General features: G+C 43.6%; 1 protein-coding gene across 1 annotated transcript in view; it reads right to left on the minus strand.

Moving 5' to 3' along the window:
* Window positions 1–1,191: 1,191 nt before the first annotated feature.
* The window catches only part of LOC124876578 (platelet-derived growth factor receptor beta-like), a 50,729-nt gene continuing 30,165 nt past the window's right edge, over window positions 1,192–21,755 (minus strand). The window contains exons 15-28 of the mRNA XM_047379479.1: window positions 21,509–21,603; window positions 21,291–21,423; window positions 21,056–21,160; window positions 20,865–20,969; window positions 13,909–14,011; window positions 13,723–13,838; window positions 13,520–13,635; window positions 10,506–10,628; window positions 10,310–10,421; window positions 10,128–10,227; window positions 3,034–3,139; window positions 2,825–2,945; window positions 2,607–2,739; window positions 1,192–1,623 (exon numbers count right to left, since the gene is read on the minus strand). Of these exons, the coding sequence (XP_047235435.1) occupies window positions 1,503–1,623; window positions 2,607–2,739; window positions 2,825–2,945; window positions 3,034–3,139; window positions 10,128–10,227; window positions 10,310–10,421; window positions 10,506–10,628; window positions 13,520–13,635; window positions 13,723–13,838; window positions 13,909–14,011; window positions 20,865–20,969; window positions 21,056–21,160; window positions 21,291–21,423; window positions 21,509–21,603 (1,589 nt within the window). The 3' untranslated portion in view covers window positions 1,192–1,502. The remainder of the gene's footprint in view (window positions 1,624–2,606; window positions 2,740–2,824; window positions 2,946–3,033; window positions 3,140–10,127; window positions 10,228–10,309; window positions 10,422–10,505; window positions 10,629–13,519; window positions 13,636–13,722; window positions 13,839–13,908; window positions 14,012–20,864; window positions 20,970–21,055; window positions 21,161–21,290; window positions 21,424–21,508; window positions 21,604–21,755) is intronic.

The raw sequence follows: 21,755 nt of genomic DNA on the forward strand, positions 1-21,755 counted from the left end.
TAAACTACCAAGCAGAATGAAATAATAAGGAAGACTAATGGACTATGTACAATATAAACAAGTTGATTAAAGATGGTTGAAAACCATGACCAAAACCATGTTCCTCTGCAGAGGGCAAGTTGTCTAAAACAAATATGGAAATGGGCTATTTAAACTGATTAAACATGTCCACAATCTAAAGATGCAGATCAGTCCTCATGTTCACCCACCTCTGTCCTCATGGTAAAAGAAAACAGCTTCAGAAGGAAGTAAAACAGTTTGATTTGGATCAGGTTTGGTTCCTCTCTGTCAGGGCTTTCCTCAGCAGGGTTTGATGATTCTCTCAGCTCATTAGACCAGATGATTCACAATACTGGGTTCACAATAATGGGATGGGAGGTTTAAGCAAAGGTTTATCATTTACAAACTGTTTTAAACAATAAGTAGTGCAGAATAATTCTGGTCCAGCTTGGATCAATTTCTGATTTATCCAAATCCAAACTAAACTCATTTAAAACTGTGAAACAGCCCTTTGGTTTAGCAAATTTGAAGCCAACATTAGCACTGTTAGCAGCTAAATGTTAGTGGACCTCAGTGGTCTCAGTGTTAACAGATGGTTCTGTTTCCTTTTTATGCTAAGAACCAATATGGGTCGATTTCACACTGGTCTCAGTTCTTCAGTCCTTTTAGAACCCAAAATGGTTAGCCAATCAGATGAATAGTCTTTGTTAGTTATCGCTCTCTACAGAGTCTACTTCCTGTCTTACTTCAGAATCAGAGTCTTGAAGATGCATAAAACAGGGTGTCTAGTTTGCAGTACTCAGCTTCACATCTGCTTGGAGTGAAACTGCAACAGTGCCACAAGTCCAGAGATACTGTGATGTTGCAGTATCAACCAAACCAGAACCCCCTACAACATTCTCAGCTGCATCCTGGTGCTTCATCTAAAATCTGCTTTTATTCTGACATCTAAACTTTGTCTCCTGTATAAACTTGAAGGATTCATTTAAAACCAAACAGGAAAATAAAACTTCTTACAGATTACAGAACACATACTTTCTGCTGATGTCTGCTTCCTTCTGGCAGGAGGATGTGCAGGTATCATGAAGGGAGAGAATCAGTGAGGTGATGAAGACTCAGATGAATTTAGTCATGAAGACTTGGGATCCACTGATCAAGACTCTGGTAAATGCAAAGATCAGGTCTGCTCGATGAGACTTTGAGAAGCTGCTGGATATATTTTATTTAGGCGTTTGGTTCTGATCCGAGTCAAAAACAGATACAAACTGATGCATAGCTACATGGTGGATATTACTGATGATAAATCTAACCAGGATCTGTTAAACAGACCTGCCTACAGAATGCAAACATGCAGAGCTTCATTTCTGAGCTGTAAAACACAGTTTCTACATATATGACAGTTCCTCTGCAGCCTTGCAGTCTGTACTGAGGGCACACACACACTGTCAGATTATTCCAGCTGCAGCAGGCAATCACAATCTCCAGTCTGTGAGGTGACACCTTCACAGGCAGCTCTCCTCCTCTTCCTCATGGCTGCAGGATGGAGTAGGAGGCTCTGCAGCTTCTGGTGATGATGCCACTTCCTTTGACTCTGGGATGGTGGCAGGACCTGACAGCTGTAAGCTAAAGGAGAAACAGACTGTTAACACCAAGGAAACACCACTGAAATTTCACCCGACTCGATGACTTTGGCAAAAAGTTTAAGCCTGATCCTTAAAGAAGCTTGTTTCACCAACTTCCTGCAGATGTTTCACAATAAAAGCAAAAAGACATGACGTTTTAGTGTTCTGCTCTTCTGGTTCCTGCCTTTTTCACCAGATCACACCTGAAACCTTATCTCATGTGTCAGGCTTAAAAATCATCATCTGGACCCCAAAAACAAGTGAAGGACCCACATGACACACATCTACCAGAAACAACCAGGAACAGCACTGGCTCTGACTGGTTCTACTGAAATTAAAAGATGTCTCTGATGGCATCTCTAAAACCAATATGGCAGCAGGACTTTAGTTCACATCTGAATCAAGAACAGAACCTCCGGAACAATGTCCTTCAGAGAGATGAGACCAAAGTAGAGATGTTTGACCATAATCCACAGAACTGTGTTTGGAGAAAATCAGACACAGATGATCAGCACGAACACCTTATACCGACAAATCACAGTGGTGGAGGGATGATGATCTGGGCTTGTTTTGCAGCTCCAGGACCTGAGCACCTTGCTGTCATTGAGTGGACCATTATCTTCTCTGTAAACCAGTGTATTCTAGAGTGAAATGTGTGGCTATTTGTCCAAACACTGAAGCCTGGTCCGAACTGGGTCATCAACAGAACTATGATCTCAAACCCAGCAGCCGAACTACAAGATAATGGTTGAAGTGACCTTGTCAAAGTCCACTATTCAGCCTATTTGAAATGCTATGATGGGACCTTCAGACATTCAGAGAGCTGGACAGAAATCTCAGTGAACTGAAGCAACATTGGACCAGAGGTTCTTCCAGTGAGAACTGTGGTTAAGTTCAGATGGTGTTCTGTTTGTGTTCGGACTGAACTCATTGTCAGATCTCCTTCCTCTCTAACAGGACCGTCTGTGTTGCTGTTAAAGGTACCTGACTGCGTCCGGCGCAGTGCTGGTTTCTATGGTGACATCAGAGACAGGGATGATGTAAGTGCTGTGGGAGGGGCCCGACTCCTCTAGATCGGCCTCCAACAGGTGAACCTCAATTTCTGAGGCAGGACTTCCTGTGAAGCGGAAGAGCTGTGAGTTTAGTTTCCTTGAAGAATCTGAACCACAAGATGTTCCTGCTCCTTTGAAGATGTCTTCTACCTGTTGTGTTTTTCTTCCGTCCATCCATCTCATCTTCTGCTCTTCTGGATAAACTCCGTGTGGACTGAACAACAGCTGGGTTTTCTCCTTTTAGGAAGTCTTCAGTCAACTGCAGGTAATTCTAAGAACCAAAAGAAACATTAAGTGGAGTTACTCTCAGGATGAACTTCATGCCCTCATTGAGACTCTGGCTTTACAGGTGTGCTGACCTGTCTGTATTCAGCACTCAACATGCTGCCCACAGTAGTGACCAATGAGGAGAACGATGGTCTGGACAGAGGATCTTCATCCCAGCACTGTTTCATCACATCATACCTGGAACAATGGGATGAGACACACGTTGGAGCTATCAGAGAAGCATGGGGAACAGAATGATTGATTTTATGTTGACTGCTACAGTACAGACCATACGTTTGGACACACCTTCTCATTCAAAGAGTTTCCTTTATTTTCATGACTATGAATATTGTAGCTTCACACTGAAGGCATCAAAACTATGAATGAACACATGTGGAATTATATACTGAACAAAAAAGTGTGAAACAACTGAAAATATGTCTTATATTCAAGGTTCTTCAAAGTAGCCACCTTTTGCTTTGATTACTGCTCCACACACTCTTGGTATTCTGTTGATGAGCTTCAAGAGGTAGTCACCTGAAATGGTTTTCCAACAGTCTTGAAGGAGTTCCCAGAGATGCTTAGCACTTGTTGGTCCTTTTGCCTTCACTCTGCGGTCCAGCTCACCCCAAACCATCTCGATTGGGTTCAGGTCCGGTGACTGTGGAGGCCAGGTCATCTGGCGCAGCACCCCATCACTCTCCTTCTTGGTCAAATAGCCCTTACACAGCCTGGAGGTGTGTTTGGGGTCATTGTCCTGTTGAAAAATAAATGATGGTCCAACTAAACGCAAACCGGATGGAATAGCATGCTGCTGCAAGATGCTGTGGTAGCCATGCTGGTTCAGTATGCCTTCAATTTTGAATAAATTCCCAACAGTGTCACCAGCAAAGCACCCCCACACCATCACACCTCCTCCTCCATGCTTCACGGTGGGAACCAGGCATGTAGAGTCCATCCGTTCACCTCTTCTGCGCTGCACAAAGACACGGTGGTTGAAACCAAAGATCTCAAACTTGGACTCATCAGACCAAAGCACAGATTTCCACTGGTCTAATGTCCATTCCTTGTGTTCTTTAGCCCAAACAAGTCTCTACTGCTTGTTGCCTGTCCTCAGCAGTGGTTTCCTAGCAGCTATTTTACCATGAAGGCCTGATTCACACAGTCTCCTCTTAACAGCTGTTCTAGAGATGTGTCTGCTGCTAGAACTCTGTGTGGCATTGACCTGTTCTCTAATCTGAGCTGCTGTTAACCTGCGATTTCTGAGGCTGGTGACTCGGATGAACTTATCGTCCGCAGCAGAGGTGACTATTGGTCTTCCTTTCCTGGGGCGGTCCTCATGTGAGCCAGTTTCTTTGTAGCGCTTGATGGTTTTTGTGACTGCACTTGGGGACACTTTCAAAGTTTTCCCAATTGTTCGGACTGACTGACCTTCATTTCTTAAAGTAATGATGACCACTCGTTTTTCTTTACTTAGCTGCTTTTTTCTTGCCATAATACTAATTCTAACAGTCTATTCAGTAGGACTATCAGCTGTGAACTGTATCCACCTCCTGCACAACACAACTGATGGTCCCAACCCCATTTATAAGACTTGAAATCCCACTTATTAAACCTGACAGGGCACACCTGTGAAGTGAAAACCATTTCAGGTGACTACCTCTTGAAGCTCATCAACAGAATACCAAGAGTGTGCGGAGCAGTAATCAAAGCAAAAGGTGGCTACTTTGAAGAACCTAGAATATAAGACATATTTTCAGTTGTTTCACACTTTTTTGTTCAGTATATAATTCCACATGTGTTAATTCATAGTTTTGATGCCTTCAGTGTGAAGCTACAATATTCATAGTCATGAAAATAAAGAAAACTCTTTGAATGAGAAGGTGTGTCCAAACTTTTGGTCTGTACTGTATGTTCTAACTTGACATTCGGTGAGTTTATCAATGCGCACGGAGTACGGTCAACAAATAACATTACTGCATCTGCAGCATTGTGAATCAACATTACAAAGCTAACATAAATTAGCATGAAAGTACAGTAAACATACTGTAAAGCATCAAACTTACTTGTTACTCATAAACACAAACAAACTAGGAATAAACATACAGGTCCTTCTCAAAATATTAGCATATTGTGATAAAGTTAATTATTTTCCATAATGTCATGATGAAAATTTAACATTCATATATTTTAGATTCATTGCACACTAACTGAAATATTTCAGGTCTTTTATTGTCTTAATACGGATGATTTTGGCATACAGCTCATGAAAACCCAAAATTCCTATCTCACAAAATTAGCATATTTCATCCGACCAATAAAAGAAAAGTATTTTTAATACAAAAAACGTCAACCTTCAAATAATCATGTACAGTTATGCACTCAATACTTGGTCGGGAATCCTTTTGCAGAAATGACTGCTTCAATGCGGCGTGGCATGGAGGCAATCAGCCTGTGGCACTGCTGAGGTCTTATGGAGGCCCAGGATGCTTCGATAGCGGCCTTTAGCTCATCCAGAGTGTTGGGTCTTGAGTCTCTCAACGTTCTCTTCACAATATCCCACAGATTCTCTATGGGGTTCAGGTCAGGAGAGTTGGCAGGCCAATTGAGCACAGTGATACCATGGTCAGTAAACCATTTACCAGTGGTTTTGGCACTGTGAGCAGGTGCCAGGTCGTGCTGAAAAATGAAATCTTCATCTCCATAAAGCTTTTCAGCAGATGGAAGCATGAAGTGCTCCAAAATCTCCTGATAGCTAGCTGCATTGACCCTGCCCTTGATAAAACACAGTGGACCAACACCAGCAGCTGACACGGCACCCCAGACCATCACTGACTGTGGGTACTTGACACTGGACTTCTGGCATTTTGGCATTTCCTTCTCTCCAGTCTTCCTCCAGACTCTGGCACCTTGATTTCCGAATGACATGCAGAATTTGCTTTCATCTGAAAAAAGTACTTTGGACCACTGAGCAACAGTCCAGTGCTGCTTCTCTGTAGCCCAGGTCAGGCGCTTCTGCCGCTGTTTCTGGTTCAAAAGTGGCTTGACCTGGGGAATGTGGCACCTGTAGCCCATTTCCTGCACACGCCTGTGCACGGTGGCTCTGGATGTTTCTACTCCAGACTCAGTCCACTGCTTCCGCAGGTCCCCCAAGGTCTGGAATCAGTCCTTCTCCACAATCTTCCTCAGGGTGCGGTCACCTCTTCTCGTTGTGCAGCGTTTTCTGCCACACTTTTTCCTTCCCACAGACTTCCCACTGAGGTGCCTTGATACAGCACTCTGGGAACAGCCTATTCGTTCAGAAATGTCTTTCTGTGTCTTACCCTCTTGCTTGAGGGTGTCAATAGTGGCCTTCTGGACAGCAGTCAGGTCGGCAGTCTTACCCATGATTGGGGTTTTGAGTGATGAACCAGGCTGGGAGTTTTAAAGGCCTCAGGAATCTTTTGCAGGTGTTTAGAGTTAACTCGTTGATTCAGATGATTAGGTTCATAGCTCGTTTAGAGACCCTTTTAATGATATGCTAATTTTGTGAGATAGGAATTTTGGGTTTTCATGAGCTGTATGCCAAAATCATCCGTATTAAGACAATAAAAGACCTGAAATATTTCAGTTAGTGTGCAATGAATCTAAAATATATGAATGTTAAATTTTCATCATGACATTATGGAAAATAATGAACTTTATCACAATATGCTAATATTTTGAGAAGGACCTGTACTCCGTGTCTGCTTAGTCTTTATGCAGCGTCAACTGAGTAGCAGCCTGCAAACTCGGCTCTGACACAGCTCATGTGATGAGGCGTTCAAGCGCACCTTGGCAATCTCAGTATCGAACTAATAGGCTTTTGGACAGGAAGCTTTACAAATGGTGTCCTCACTGGTTACAAGTAAAATTGTGTTTTCACCTTATAAAAGAAAATTTGGTGAAATAAAAGTGTTGATTTGTAGGACTCTAGCAAATGACACAGCCTTTGAAGATGACATTTAGTCTGTGTATCATCGAAATGTGCCATTTTGAACAGAATATAATAAGATAATAAAAAAATCGTACTAAATAGTATCCTTTTGTTTCCAACTAGAGGAATTTTATTGAAAAAAAAACCCATCCATGACAATATTCTATGAAAACTATGTGTAGAAATGCGCAAAAATAATTAAAAATGAAGAATTGTTCCTTGATGAATACAATATACACTGAAAACTAATAAGCATAATGCACTATCACCACCTGCCTTAACTATTATATATCTGTAAATTGCATGAATTGCTTCGAGGCCGACCGGTAGTCCATCTCCATGGCCTCACTGACCTCCTCTGAGGAGTTTTTGCCTCAGCTACCACCATGGCTGCAGCACGCTTGGCCCCATCAAATAAAGAAAACTCTGAATGAGAAGGTGTGTCCAAACCTTTGGTCTGTGCTGTACATGCTGACGTTACCATGGTGTATTTTAAACTCAATTCTAGAAGCTACAAGCTTCCTATGAGGAACATCATCTGGTTCTGTCAGTCCTACAGGGTGGTGTCAATCTGTGTGGGACCTTGGTGATGGAATGATCTTCACAGCACAGTAGACCTGGCTGTGGTCTCTCTGGGGGGGTTCACACCCCTGCAACAGGAATAGAACAGCTTCTGTTCCTAAGCTGGACCTTGGACCTGGAACTGTATCATTTTAGCTGACTTGTTATGTTTTGGTTTTAATGTTTGTGTCAGACGTTGATCTTGAACCTTTTGCCCTGTAAGCACTAATGTTGGGGCTTCTTGGGCAGGGCACTTATGTCCTAAAGAGTCTCCAGTTTTCATACCAAAAGTTTGCCGTGGGGACAAATTCTAAAACTTGCTGCGCACAAAAAATTCAGATGTAGAAACTATACGTAGACGTGTCACTGCAAACGTAGCCTTCATACATCCCAATTTATGGTGAATTCTGGGCAGCTGCAGGTGGCGCTGGAACCGCCTTGTCCCCGCCCATAAATACATCTGCAAAGTAAAATAAATAGCCGGAAGTCCCCCACCACGTGTCCAAGTAACCATGAGAGGAGATTCACTGAATATGAAATACAGATCTCAGTGTCCGAGATGATCTGTCAGTCTTTCCCCCGGTATTATTGATACATTTTAAAAAGTGAGAGGCAGAAGGTTAAATGCCGTTAACACGGTAGGAGCTGAATTACGAACTATAGCCAGAATAAAACGTATTTAGCAATTTAGGCTATGTGTCAAATCCAACTTCTGCTTTGAGCTCAATTATAGTTCAGTTATTTCTATCACTCAGACGATGTGAAGTACTTTAAACCTTTAAAACCATTCAGGACAGACAAAAAACATCACATTAGAAGCTGCCATCATGCACCAAACCTGCTTGAAGTTTGTTCCCAACACAACTATTATAATTAGAATAATTATAATTATTATTATAGTAGAAAGTAACCATGAGCTGAGGAGGCCAACGAGCCATTGCTTTCATGGGACACATTAGCGCTTTAAAGATAGGTTATCATATACTGAATGAAGATGCTTTCTATTCACACAAAAAAAAATAGTCATTTACAGATGGTGTCCTTGAAGCAGTCCATAGCTCTGACTGCATTTAGAAACCGGCTAATTGCTGCAAATTGCAATATAATGTTTAACATTTTAGCCACCGTTTAGGGGAACTTTCTATATCTGAGCAACATCAGGATGAGGCCGGTTCCTCCTGGTTTCCCTCTGGACCACTGAGCCCAGCTCCATGCAGAGCTCCAAGATGATTGGTGATGTCCTCCAGCTGAACCAAAGCTGCCATCGTTCCACAGTGAGGAGCAACTTTAGCAGCTATTTATGGACATGTGTGATTGTCTCCAGCTGGTCCACCTTAGGAATCATCAAACCTGACTTGTTAGGAGTTAATCTGCTGATCCGACACCGTTTTCTTCTCAGTAAGAATGAAAGTGTCCCTTAGATGTTTCTCATGCATTTTCTGCTCCTCATCGCTCAGACTGATGAGCATTTCCATCTACAGGTGACAGAAACAGAGGAGGTTTCACAGTTTCCATCCGACTGAGGTTGTTTCCATCATTTTCTGAGGTGTGTGACGTTATTGAGGCTGAATGTGATTCAGTTTAAACCATAACATCTCAAAGTCATGAAGAAACATCAGGTTTGATGCTCCATGAATTAAAATGGATGGAGTCATATTTCAGACAGTGAGGTTTAGTTCCCTGTAGTTTATTATTGTCGATTGAAGAAGTTTGTGTGGCTAACACTCATTTTCACGGCAGGATTTACGCACAATTTCACACAACGTTCATTTTAGTACATGCCGAGTTGTGCATAAAACATTGTGCTACGAGAATTTTGTGAGTACGCAGGCTTCATACATGAGGCCCCAAGTCCTCAGAGGTTGTTATTTTGCAGGTTTTAAATGTTTCTGTGCTTGAACACACCTGAATCATCAGCAGGTTTCAGCAGAACTCTGTGTCAGGTGGAGTAGATGAGTCAGCTATGTGATTCAGGTGTGTTGGAGGCAAATACATCTAAAACATGCAGCACACCAGCCTCCCAGGACTAAAGCTCTCCACCATTGTTTCAGACTGTCCTCCAGTGGTTACTGCGTGGTGCAAAGGGTTCTGCTGTAACATCAGAGACCACCTCTCGTAGAAGAAGATGGTCCATAACACCAGAAGTGGACACTACAGGAAGTAGGACAGCAGGTGGCAGAGGTGAGAACGCTCTGTAATCAGTAACACCTCCACCAACATCATGCTCAGGACATTCTTGGCTTATCTTTCCAAGCTTCAGGAGAAGCCCCTACAGGAACTCATTCCTGCCAACAGCTAATAATAATAACCTGGATTTTCCATCCACTCATTTATTGTGCTTCATGTTTTATTGTATACTTCAGAGCAGATAAAGCAATGATGGAGCATCCTCCTTGTATTATTAGAATTAACAGTTTTATTTATTTTGTTTAAGATGGTTTTTCTAACTGTGAATGTCTCAGTTGCTGCTGTGAGCTGACAGTTTAGATTAATAAAGGATATATTCTATTCTATTCACCTGAACACCCCCATCTCCACTGACATCAGACTGTTCATGTGGTTCTACTGGGACTCAGACCTTGGAACTGGTACTGAAGGTTAAAGTGGGAGTTCTGTGTCTGTCTGTGTGAGCGTATTTGGGATGTAACAAGTGCTGGCGTGTGGTCATACAAGTCAGAGGGAGCATGTTCCGGTCGGTCCATTCTGTGTCCTCTCTTCAGAGCAGAACCAAACTGTCGGGTTGTCTGGAGGTCGGGGTATGGGCTGCAGCCTTGGACAAAATATACAATCACCACCTCATGCAGACTATTTATATTGGTGTCTATAGATGTAAACTGGTCAGACAGGGTTACCCAGAGAGAAGATTTCCCACAGTACGACTCCGTAGGACCAGACATCGCTCTCAGAACTGTAGATGTTCTGAAAGATGCTCTCTGGAGACATCCACTTCAGCGGCAGGAAGCTCTGAAACAAAACAGGAGGGGACAGCTGAGCTCCACACCTGATGATTTCATAAGACAGGGACTAATGTTGAATGTGCTAACTGACGTTTCCCCTGATGATGTAATCCTGACTCTTCTGAAGGTTTCTGGCCAAACCAAAGTCACAGATCTTCAGCAGCTTTCCATCACAGACAAGAACATTCCTGGCTGCCAGGTCCCTGTGGACACACTGAAGGACACAGAACATGGACAACATGGTTCAGGGTTCTCGCCAGTGCATTTCAACGTAGCGGGCCACCACGCTGAAAGTTGTCACCGTTACGCTAGAATTGGACCGATGCGCTCATTTTTTATGCGCCTATCGGCTCCTTCCGTGTGGTTTCTATGTTGACTATTGCGCTTGCGCTGAGTCTGTTCCCGCTTCCTTTCACCATTTGACCCTGTGCGACCGCCAACGGTAAAGCTTTTTAAAATCATGTCAGCCTTAAAGGGTGCGTATAAACAGCGTCATATCAAGGCGTTCTTCCCGGTAGCTGCTGAGCACAAATCAGTTAACGGTCATTCCAACAATGGCGAGGAACAAAATGGCGGCCTGCTGCCAGTAACCAACACTGCACCAGTCTTAGACAAGGACGTCATTTCTGCTGTTGGAGGGCATCACAAGCAGAAGAAACGGAGGTCTGAAATCTTACCAGCATGGAAAGAAAACCTCCAGTGGCTGGAAATAACCGCAGATGAAGCTGGTAGGCTTTCACATTGGGTTATTGGAGCTCACTGTAGAACCTTTGATTTTACTTAATGCGCCTAGTCAGCAAATATAAATAAAATAACTATTTATCTCCAGCTGTGTGCTAACTCTGTACTGAACTATGTTAAAGTTGTGTGCAACAGGTGAATTAATTGCTAAAGTCACACAATAATAAATAATAACAATAAAATAATAATAAACAGTAATAAAAAAATAATAAGGGCTGCACGGTGGCGCAGTTGGTAGCACTGTTGCCTTGCAGCAAGAAGGTCCTGGGTTCGACTCCCAACCGGGGGTCTTTCTGCATGGAGTTTGCATGTTCTCCCCATGCATGCGTGGGTTCTCACCAGGTACTCCGGCTTCCTCCCACAGTACAAAGACATGCCTGTTAGGTTAATTGGTCTCTAAATTGCCCTTAGGTGTATGAATGAGTGTGTGCATGGTTGTTTGTGTGTTGCCCTGCGATGGACTGGTGACCTGTTCAGGGTGGACCCTGCCTCTCGCCCATAGACTGCTGGAGATAGACACCAGCTGCCCCACAACCCACTATGGAATAAGCGGTAGAAAATGACTGACTGACTGAAAAAAATAGTTTCTCTTTAGCATCCCCCACACTCCTAAAAAGTCCTGGTGGGAACCCTGTGGTTCCACAAAGACACATCTGGACCAGCATATCATAGATGATGGTAAACATTTCTTCCTCTGTCGCAGACCTTTCTGTGTCTTGGTGTTGTGGATCAACAGTTCTGCAGGCTTCCTGAAGGTCTGAAAACCATTCTTTTGACTTTAGCTGCTTCTTCAAACTGTGTGATCCCAGTTCTTGAACAGAACATTTTCAGAGGAAATGAACTCTGACCTCTGAATCATTCAGGCAGACGGGCTCCTAAACTCAAGGGATGAGTCAGTGTTGTATTAACATAAAACAAACTGACCACAGAACAAGTAGAATCCAGCAGATTCTAACAGAAATTTGTCTATGACAATTATTAATGAGGGTTAATGTTGGTCTGAATGTGAAACCTTTGCTGCAAACAGCCACATGTCTGTAAAAGGTCAGGAGGTCATCATTCAGTTTTTCTCCAGGGTTCCTACAGATTTCTGATTCCCACATTCCAGACTTTTACACACTTATATTTCAGAATATTTCCATCAGATTATAAATGTTAGCCATGTGAATATAAATCATTGACAGAGTTGGGTTCTATCATGAAGTCAACCAACATGAGGCTCAGACTTGCTTCTGACTCAGCAGAGTGGGAAAGGACCATTTCACCGGTGTCAAAGCAAGAGAACCATCTGTAAACCCTGTGAGAATACAGTGAGTCGCTAACATTTAGCTGCTCTTGATGTTGAAGTTAGCATCTGCAGCAGAGCTTCTTATTGGTGCTAAATTAAAGGGCAGTTTAACAGCTTTTAATGAGTCCATATGATCTTCTCTGATTTAGAACCTGAACTACTGTTTATAGTTGAATTGGTTTTATCTACACTGAACAGAGATTTTTTACATCAAGGCCAACATTGAAATCAACTAGAAAAAACTCAACTTATGGGCTTTGTCAAAAATGGACTGGAATACTCCACACTGACCAGGTGTGATCTACATTCACTGGCCACTTTATTAGGTACACCTTGCTAGTACCGGATTGGACCCCCTTTTGCCTTCAGAACTGCCTTAATCCTTGGTGGCATAGATTCAACAAAGTTCTGGAAACATTCCTCAGAGAGTTTGGTCCATATTAACATGATAGCATCACACAGATGCTGCAGATTTGTCGGCTGCACATTCATGATGCGAATTTCCGTTCCACTACATCCCAAAGGTGCTCTAATGGATTGAGATCTGGTGACTGGAGGCCATTTGAGTCCAGTGAACTCATTGTCATGTTCAAGAAACCAGTCTGAGATGAGCCATGTGTCAATTGTAGCCTCAGTTTCCTGTTCTTAGCTGACAGGAGCGGTACCCGGTGTGGTCTTCTGCTGCTGTAGCCCATCTGCCTCAAGGTTCGACATATTGTGCATTCAGAGATGCTCTTCTGCATACCTTGGTTGTAACGAGTGGTTATTTGAGTTACTGTTGTCTTTCTATCAGCTGGAACTAGTCTGGCCATTCTCCTCTGACCTCTGGCATCAACAAGGCATTTGGGCCACAGAACTGCAGCCCACTGGATATTTTCTCTTTTTCTGACCATTCTCTGTAAACCCTAGAGATGGTAGTGCGTGAAAATCCTAGTAGATCAGCCGTTTCTGAAATACTCCGACCAGCCCGTCTGGCACCAACAACCATTCAGAGTCACTTAAATCACCTAATAAAGTGGCCGGTGAGTGTATAAAACAATATCTGTAAAAACTTAATAATGAGAAAGGGGTGGTACCTTCCTGGAGGACAGGAAGTCCATGGCCTGAGCAATCTGGAAGGAGAAGCTGACCAGGTCTTTGAGGGTTAGGAGGGGGGAGTCACTAAAGAGAAGCGATGTCGCCGCCTGGTGGTCTGAAAGAGAACCGCAATGATGATCATCAGTTCCCATTCCTGCTCCATGTTATTCCTGGTTGTGTTTGACTGGTCACATGACACCACCTGTAAGGGCATGCACTGTCTCATGCACGGCAGGCTGGGCGTCTCCGAGCTCCTTCGGAGCGACATAACATCCACTGTCGTCCTTGTTCATGTCCATATAACCTCCATCACTGTTACTGTGGGCGAGAGATACTGAGTAATAGCTGAGAGAGAAAGAGAGAGAGATAGGTCAGAGGGTTGGTTCACCTTCTCCCGGGCATGTCCACCTGTCCAAATGGGGCTTTTTTCCCCTGCAGGTAGCTCTGCAAGTCTCCATGACGACAGAACTCAGTGATCAGGTAAACTGGACCTGGACACACAGAACCAGACTTTATTCTGATGGATGAACTCTGAATCAGGTCTGAGTTAGTGCAACTAACTTACTTTAATGTTAATGACTGGACTAATTCAGGTAAACTCATTAAACCATCTGACTGAGGAGCTGGACACAACCAGAGCTATTCTGCTAATGATATCAGCAGGGGCAGATCTCCGTGGGGCAACTGACCCCCAGCAGTAGAGACTTTCCTCCACAGCTGCCCCCTACGTTTATGTCCTTAAAATACTTGTAATTACTAATCACTTGTTTGTCCAAAAGCCTCTTACAGCCTTCAAATTAAACACTAATTTATCAAAACTATATAGTTGTAGGTATAATCTGAGGTCCCTAAAAACTTAGTAACAACCCTGCATCAAACTCTGTCTGAGTCTTATGCACATTACTGAGGCAGTCTGTCTGCAGCCCTGCAGAGTGGAGCAACGGAGCTGTTCAAGTTTCTGCAGTTAAAGTCAGTTTGTCCAGGTGATGTTTTAACACAACAGTAAAGGCAACTTAAGTTTGCAATGAATGAAATGTCTGCTGAGGTTTATTAATCGGCTGGCAGTGACTCACTGGCGTGTGATTTATTAGAGTGTTAGCTTGTTTCCCTTGTTAGTTTAGCTGACAATAAGCACAACAACAGTTAATGAAAAGTTTAGCTATGAAAACAAAGGTTCGGGTTTGCTTTCTTTACGGGCTGCAGTTTCACTGACGGCTCTATATGATCAATATCATGATATGAGGCACAATTAAACCACGATACATCTGCTAACCCTAACCCCGAATGGCAAAATAATAAATTGGCTGCCATGAAAATAAGATTTCTAGATATAACAGCTGATGTGAATGTGATCATTTCTGGTTTTTTAGACCACTTGTGATAATAAATGGGCTATTTTTCCAAATCTTGATGCTGGACATTGCAGATCACAATGAAAAGGAAATTTAAAAGTGCAGACATTCCCAGTTTCTTTGTCTAAAAAGAGGGATGAGAAGGAAGAAGAGACTGTGAGATATGAGGAAGGAGGAATGATAGAGAGACCAGGGACCTCAAAGAGTCTCCAGCTTTCATACTAAAAGTTTGCTGTAGGGAAAAATTCTAAAACTTGCTGCGCACAAAATAATTTTAATGTAGAAACCTTGCGTAGACATGTCACCACACAAGTAGCCTTCATACATCCCAACTTGCGGTGGATTAGACATAGCTGCACGTGGCGCTAGAACCGCCCAGTCCCCGGCCCTAAATACATATGCAAAGTAGTATAAATAACCGGAAGGCACCCACCACGTGTCCGAATAACCATGGCAACGGTGCTGTGACAGTCAAAGAACCGGTTCCTGTCAGTGGAAAAAAGCTAAGAGAGACTCTGTCTGCACACCATGAGGGATGTTTGTGGTGAGTTACAGCAAACCAACAACTTGTTGAATGAGATCAGCAACTCAAAACTGGTTGGACTAAAACGTTTGTCGGCTCGAACCCTTTTAGTTCTACAATGTCTGCAACAGATCCACACATCGCTGTCTAGCTGCAGCACTGAGCTGAATTACAGCTTAATGCTAATCATTATAATGATGTGAACATTCCTCTTATATTTCTGTGAGGAAGACTGTCACCACACACACTATGTGAGTAACTTTAAATCCTTACAACCATTCAAGACGCCACATAAAACATAGAAAATCACTTAGAAGCCGCCATCGCGCACGAAATCTGCTTAAGGTTTGTTCCCAACACGTTTTATTCTTATAGTATAAATGAAACATGACCTGAGGAGGCCAAAGTGTGCATTAGTAAGACACATCTGCGCATCACTAATAGGTTGCACATATATTGAATGAAGATGCTTTCTATTCACTAAAGCATACTGACTTCCAGGTGGGGCCCTTATAGCAGTATGGGTCCAGTCTGTAGTTCTGATCACATTCAGAAAGTGGCTCCTCGCTGCAAATGAGAACCACAGTTTAGGGGATCTTTCTATATCTGAGCAACATCTGGATGAGGCCGACCCATATAGCTGGCACGGCCCGATTCAGGGATGACTGTTAAATACCCGACCTGTCAGTCAGCTCCCTCTGAGAAGCTCTGGTTGAAAGGACCGCATGGTTGTGAGAAGTGGTACAGGTACCAGAGACCCAAGGTTCCTCCTGATTTCCCTCTGTACCACGGAGCCCAGCTCCATGCAGAGCTCCAAGATGATTGTCTTGGACAATCTGAACCAGCTGATGAGCCATGCATCATCATGTCCCAGCAGGTCAGGAGGATCTCTGACGTCTTCCATTGGTGACGTCCTCCAGCTGAACCACAGCTGCCATAATTCCACAAATAGGAGGACATTTAGCAGCTATTTATGGACATGTGTGATTGTCTCCAGCTGGTCCATCTGAGGAATCATCAAACCTGACTTGTTAGGAGTTAATCTGCTGATCCGACACCGTTTTCTTCTCAGTAAGAATGAAAGTGTCCCTTAGATGTTTCTCATGCATTTTCTGCTCCTCATCGCTCAGACTGATGAGCATTTCCATCTACAGGTGACAGAAACAGAGGAGGTTTCACAGTTTCCATCCGACTGAGGTTGTTTCCATCATTTTCTGAGGTGTGTGACGTTATTGAGGCTGAATGTGATTCAGTTTAAACCATAACATCTCAAAGTCATGAAGAAACATCAGGTTTGATGCTCCATGAATTAAATAAGCTAGATGGCCGGGGACCTCTTGCCGGATGAGTTTGTCCCATCTTGGTGTGGGGTCGGGGGTTCTGTTGTGAGCATGGCGCTCGATGGTGTCTGCCCTGTTGCTCCTGTGGGCAGGGCTGGGGTGGCGTTGCGCTGGGCCATTGCCTTGCCGTCGCGGCGCGCTGTGTGGTGGTGTGGTGGGGGCGGGACACGGCGGGGGTGCTTGGAGCGGAGCTGTGTGGTGTTGCTTCATCGGCTTTTTGGGGATGAAGCTCACCTGTGGGGGTGTGCCCATGTGCTGTGGGGAGGGGATTCATGGCGTTCGGGTTCAGGGGCATGTGTTTGATATCTTTGTCCTGGTTGGGGGTGGCCCTGTGGGGAAATTCATGTTGGGGTTCATTGGGGGTGGGGGGCTCATGGGGTTGGGATCGGAATTCACTAGGGGGTTAGGACTATTTTATTCTGTGGAGGCTCTAGTTGGCGGGCTAATTTGGACCATGTAGACCCCTCTTTTGTACATGGCCCCCTTTCCAGATGAGGATGGGGGTCGTTGGGGACTGGGGTCTGGGCCGGGGTTGCTCAGGTTCAGGCACGAGCCCGGGGTAGCCCGCAGCAGGTTCAGTTGCTGGTGTGGTCTGCCTGTCTCCACCTGTGGAGGGAAGAGGACCACCTCTTGGGTCCGGGGGCTGGTTGTCCCTATGGGGTATCGGCACCTGGACCTGGGAGTATAGAGTATGTATGGGGAGTGTCAGTGAGTGTACGATGTGCATTGTTGTTCGTCTTTACGTTGGGTGCGTGGGTGTGAGTGCTTTTATGTGTATGCATGAGGGTGGGAATGTAAATGGTAAAAAAGCTGGTAATATGTATGTATGTTTCTGCAGGTATAGAAGCAAGCAGGGTGTTATCTTGTATTCTCTTCACCCTTCTTTCTCTCCTCCATTCTTTTCTCCTTCTCTTTCCTTTTTGTTTTTGCCCCCCTTTCGTGATTCTTATTTTTTCCTTTGCATTTCTGTCTCCGTGTCCGTAACAACTGAAATAATACCAAGGCAGCGTCTATACAATACTGAGCTACTCTGCCAGATAGGACACGGTTAAAAATAAATAAATAAGCTGGATGGAGTCATATTTCAGTGGACTTAGGGGAGTTTTAGTTCTCTATACTTAATTATTGTCGATTGAAAAAGTTGCTTTTGCACATTTTCACAGTAGGTCAAAAGTTTGCGTGGACTTTCGCACACTTTCACGCAACGTTAATTTTTGTTCATGCCAAGTTGTGCGTAACATTGTGCCGCAAGGTTTTTGTGCGTAAGTACGCTTCATACATGAGGCCCCATAAGGGTCACGGGTGAAGGAGGCCACTGAAAGTGCCACAGGTGAAGAAATGAGTGAACGTACGCTCAGGTCCTGAGCGTAAGTGGTGAAGATGATATTTCAGAGTCAGAGAGAGAAAGAAGACGGTGCAGAGGAATCTGACATAGGAGAGAAGGAAGGCACAGAGTCAGAGAGTCCAGCCTATCCAGCTGGACCACCTGGTATGGATTTATTCTGGGTATAAATTCAAGTGATATTAGATGTTTCAATGAATAACATACCTGCTCAGGTCTACAGGTGTGTTATGAAGTCAGATAGTTCAGGCTTTATGGATGTTGTCAATTTATGTCATAATTTTATGTTATAATAAAAGCAAATCCTATAACTTGTTTCTTAGAAAATAAAATGACACGATAAATAGTTTTAGTGTTCTTTTGGATGTGTTGTTGATTCCATCTACATATAAGAGATTTCTTACATTCTTCAATGAAGAGGTCCAGCATTGCCAACCTGCCTAGACCTTTTGTGCCTCCTTTGTCCCCACATGTAAAGTTTTCTAGATCCACCTCTGGATACCAGAATCTGTGTTTAGTTGACTTTAGGTTCCTGTCTGGAGAGTCCACCCACCCCGCGTATTTCCCTCATGTTAATCTCTGGTTTCCTGCTTCTGAGGTTGATGAGCCAAAGTAGGAAACAAGGCTCAACAGACAATCACAGACTGATGATTCGCTACAGTTCAGCTCATCTTTATCTGAGTGTGGAAGTCTAAAACATCTGTTTGAATCGTTGATCCTCATCTCTGCACATCCTTTCTGTTTAAATGACTGTCCTGAAGACAGCATTCAAATGAAAACTCTGGAGCAGCCGAGTAAACAGCTACATGACAGGAAATGTGTCAGAGAACATGAAATAAGATTTAATCTTAGCAGGCTCCCAAAGTCAATTCACAGACCAATGACACCAGGCCTATTCAGTCAGGTCTTGCATTTCTCACATTTTGTTTTGAGATCAACTTCTCAGTCTCCCAGTTTTACTAATTGTTCAGTTTCAATTTCTGGGATTTGGGTGTGTTTTCCCCGTAACTTCTTTATTATTTCTCCAGTCTGATTTTTTTCCGTCTAGAAAATCAAATGTTGATTAAATTAGGGCCAAACAATGACTACATGTGGATTAAAGCACGAATAAACCAGGAACGAACCATGTATGATAAACCAGGATTAAATGAGAATCAGTTCAGGGTAAAACCAAGATTAAACCGAGGTTTGGCTCAGACTGTAAAAGCTATGGCGAGCCTCCTCTATGTTTGGGTAGGCAAGTGTGGGGCCTGGGAATGCTGATTCCTGACATAATTACCTGAAAATGTGATATCCCAGATAACGAAATCACATAACTAAGGATCTTGTTGCTGAGGTGTGTAAAAACATCTTCAGTGGCAGGAGTCGAGAAGATTCAGCCCAACATGTTGTTAAGCCTCTGGACAGAGTGGGACTGTCATGGTTGAAATTACTTTTCAATGCCACATAGAGGATAGGTACAACACATTTAGAGTGACAGAACAGGCTGATGGTGTCAGCTCTTCTTAGTCTCCCTCAAAAAGTAATCATGGTGTTGGAAGGGAGGTTCTGACCGATTGGCAAACCTTTCTTTCTTTAATGAGTTTGGGTGTCTAAATATATTTTGTGGATCTGGAGATGGATTACAACTGTGTCCTCCGAGGGGGTGTGTTGCTTTATCAAATATTGTGGGTATGTTGGTGTCCTCAGGTCAGGACCTTCAACTTGCACTGGAGTGGTTCAAAGCTAAGTGTGAAGTGGTCCGAATGAAAGTCTCTTCCTCTAAGTCTAAAATCATGGTTCTTATCTGGAAAAAGGTGGATTGTTCCCTCCAGGTTGAGATTCAGTCTACGCCAGTGTCTTGTTTACAAGTGGTTGTCGGATAGAACAGGAAATACAGAGTCAGATTAAGGCTTTGTCTCCAATTTAATGGGTGATGCTACAGTCTTCCATGGTACAAAAAAGAGCTTAAGAGCGATGCTCTTAATATACTTGTCTCCTCACTTATGAAAGATCAAGTTTCCAAAAACCGATTAAAGAAGTAGCAAATGAAATCCAACCAGGCTGGGAGGAGCACTATCATTCATGTAGAGCTGGGAGTGGATCTGCTGCTCCTCCACATCCAAAGGAGTTACCTGAGATGGTTTGGGGATCTGATCAGCATGCCTTCTGGGCACCTTCTTGTGGAGGTTTTCTCAGTATTGTCTGCCTATAGGAGACTCCTGGGCAAATCTCAAAACCAGTGGAGGGGCTATTAATTGGGCATGGGATTTCTGGGTTTCCCTCCTTGACCTGGCCTGGCCTGCACTTGTATAGCATTTTATCAAGTCTGAGGACCCCAAAGTGCTTCGCGCTACAATCAGACATACACCCATTCACACACTGACAGTGGTAGACTACACTGTAGCCACAGCTGCCCCGGGGCACACTGACAGAAGTGGGCCTGCCATACAATCGGCGCCACCAGGCCTTCTTACTACCATCAGCAAGCAAGGAGGATGAGGGGTCTTCACTTTGGCTAACCTCCGGGCGCAAGATGAACCCCTACCACCTGAGCCACCCTGTTGCCCCCACAAACTGATCTCAAATAAAAGACGTTGGAATCTAACCAATATTAAACCACAATCAAACATCAATACAGAAGTAAACCAAACTGAAATAGAACTAAAGCAGAAAAATTCTATATTTGAACAAAATGAAACCAAGATTAACACAGAATTAATCAGTTTGACACCAGAATAAAGGTTGGACCAAACAACAATCTCTTCAGGTTTACATTCAGGATCAAATCAGGATTAAAGTGTGTACCTGGTCTGGTGCATACTCCCAGCAGGTTGACAATGTTCAGATGAGGACCCAGATAAGCTAGAACCTTTAACTCGGACATCAGAGACTGAGCTGTATCCCTTTTAGCTGCAGAAACAGAATTACAAATTGAAATTTAAGTTTCTGCTTTATTCAAGCCCCAAGCACAAAAACTTAGAAGGTAAGAATCATACATTTCACCATCTTCACTGCAACTTTTGTTGGTAAGTTAGAATCAGTCAGATGAGAAACTGTTGCCTCAACAACACGTCCAAATGGACCAGAATCCAAGACGTGACCTGGAGACAAAAAGACAGCCATCTTAATGCTTTAAACACTAGTTTTAATTTATGGTCAACTGAATGTACATTTTCTTCGGAAATTGTTCAAAACTACTACAGAGAACTGCAGGTTTTGGTATTATTTTACCTAGTATCACACGGTCCCTGGGTATTTCCCAGGCTGAGCTGTAGGGCAGGTTTTCAGGGTCCATGTAGGTGCACTGCTGTCCATCAGAACTTATAGACTCGATCAGCTTCCAGCGAGCTTCGTAATGAGGTTTCTGAAGACAGGAAGAGATGAGCAGAAACTAAAGACACACTGGACTGTGGTGACAGTCTGTTAAATACTCAAATGATCTTACTGACGTTTCTCGAGAGAGCAATGAGGATGATGAAGAAGATTGCAGCTATAATGACCAGAACCAGAACTGCCACCAAGACTACAACCTGGGAAAGGAGGGCTGGAAGCAGAGAGACAGAGTCTTACATGGAGCTTCAACATGAACATGAATATCTTCTGAAGAATTGAGACCATCATCCAGACACAGAGGGTGGTTTATTAGAGAGGACGGTTCAAACACTCCTATAGTAACTTCTGTTCTGGTAGCAGAGA

Source organism: Girardinichthys multiradiatus, chromosome 11 (genome assembly GCF_021462225.1).
Source record: "Girardinichthys multiradiatus isolate DD_20200921_A chromosome 11, DD_fGirMul_XY1, whole genome shotgun sequence".
NCBI classification, from domain to species: Eukaryota; Metazoa; Chordata; class Actinopteri; order Cyprinodontiformes; family Goodeidae; genus Girardinichthys; species Girardinichthys multiradiatus.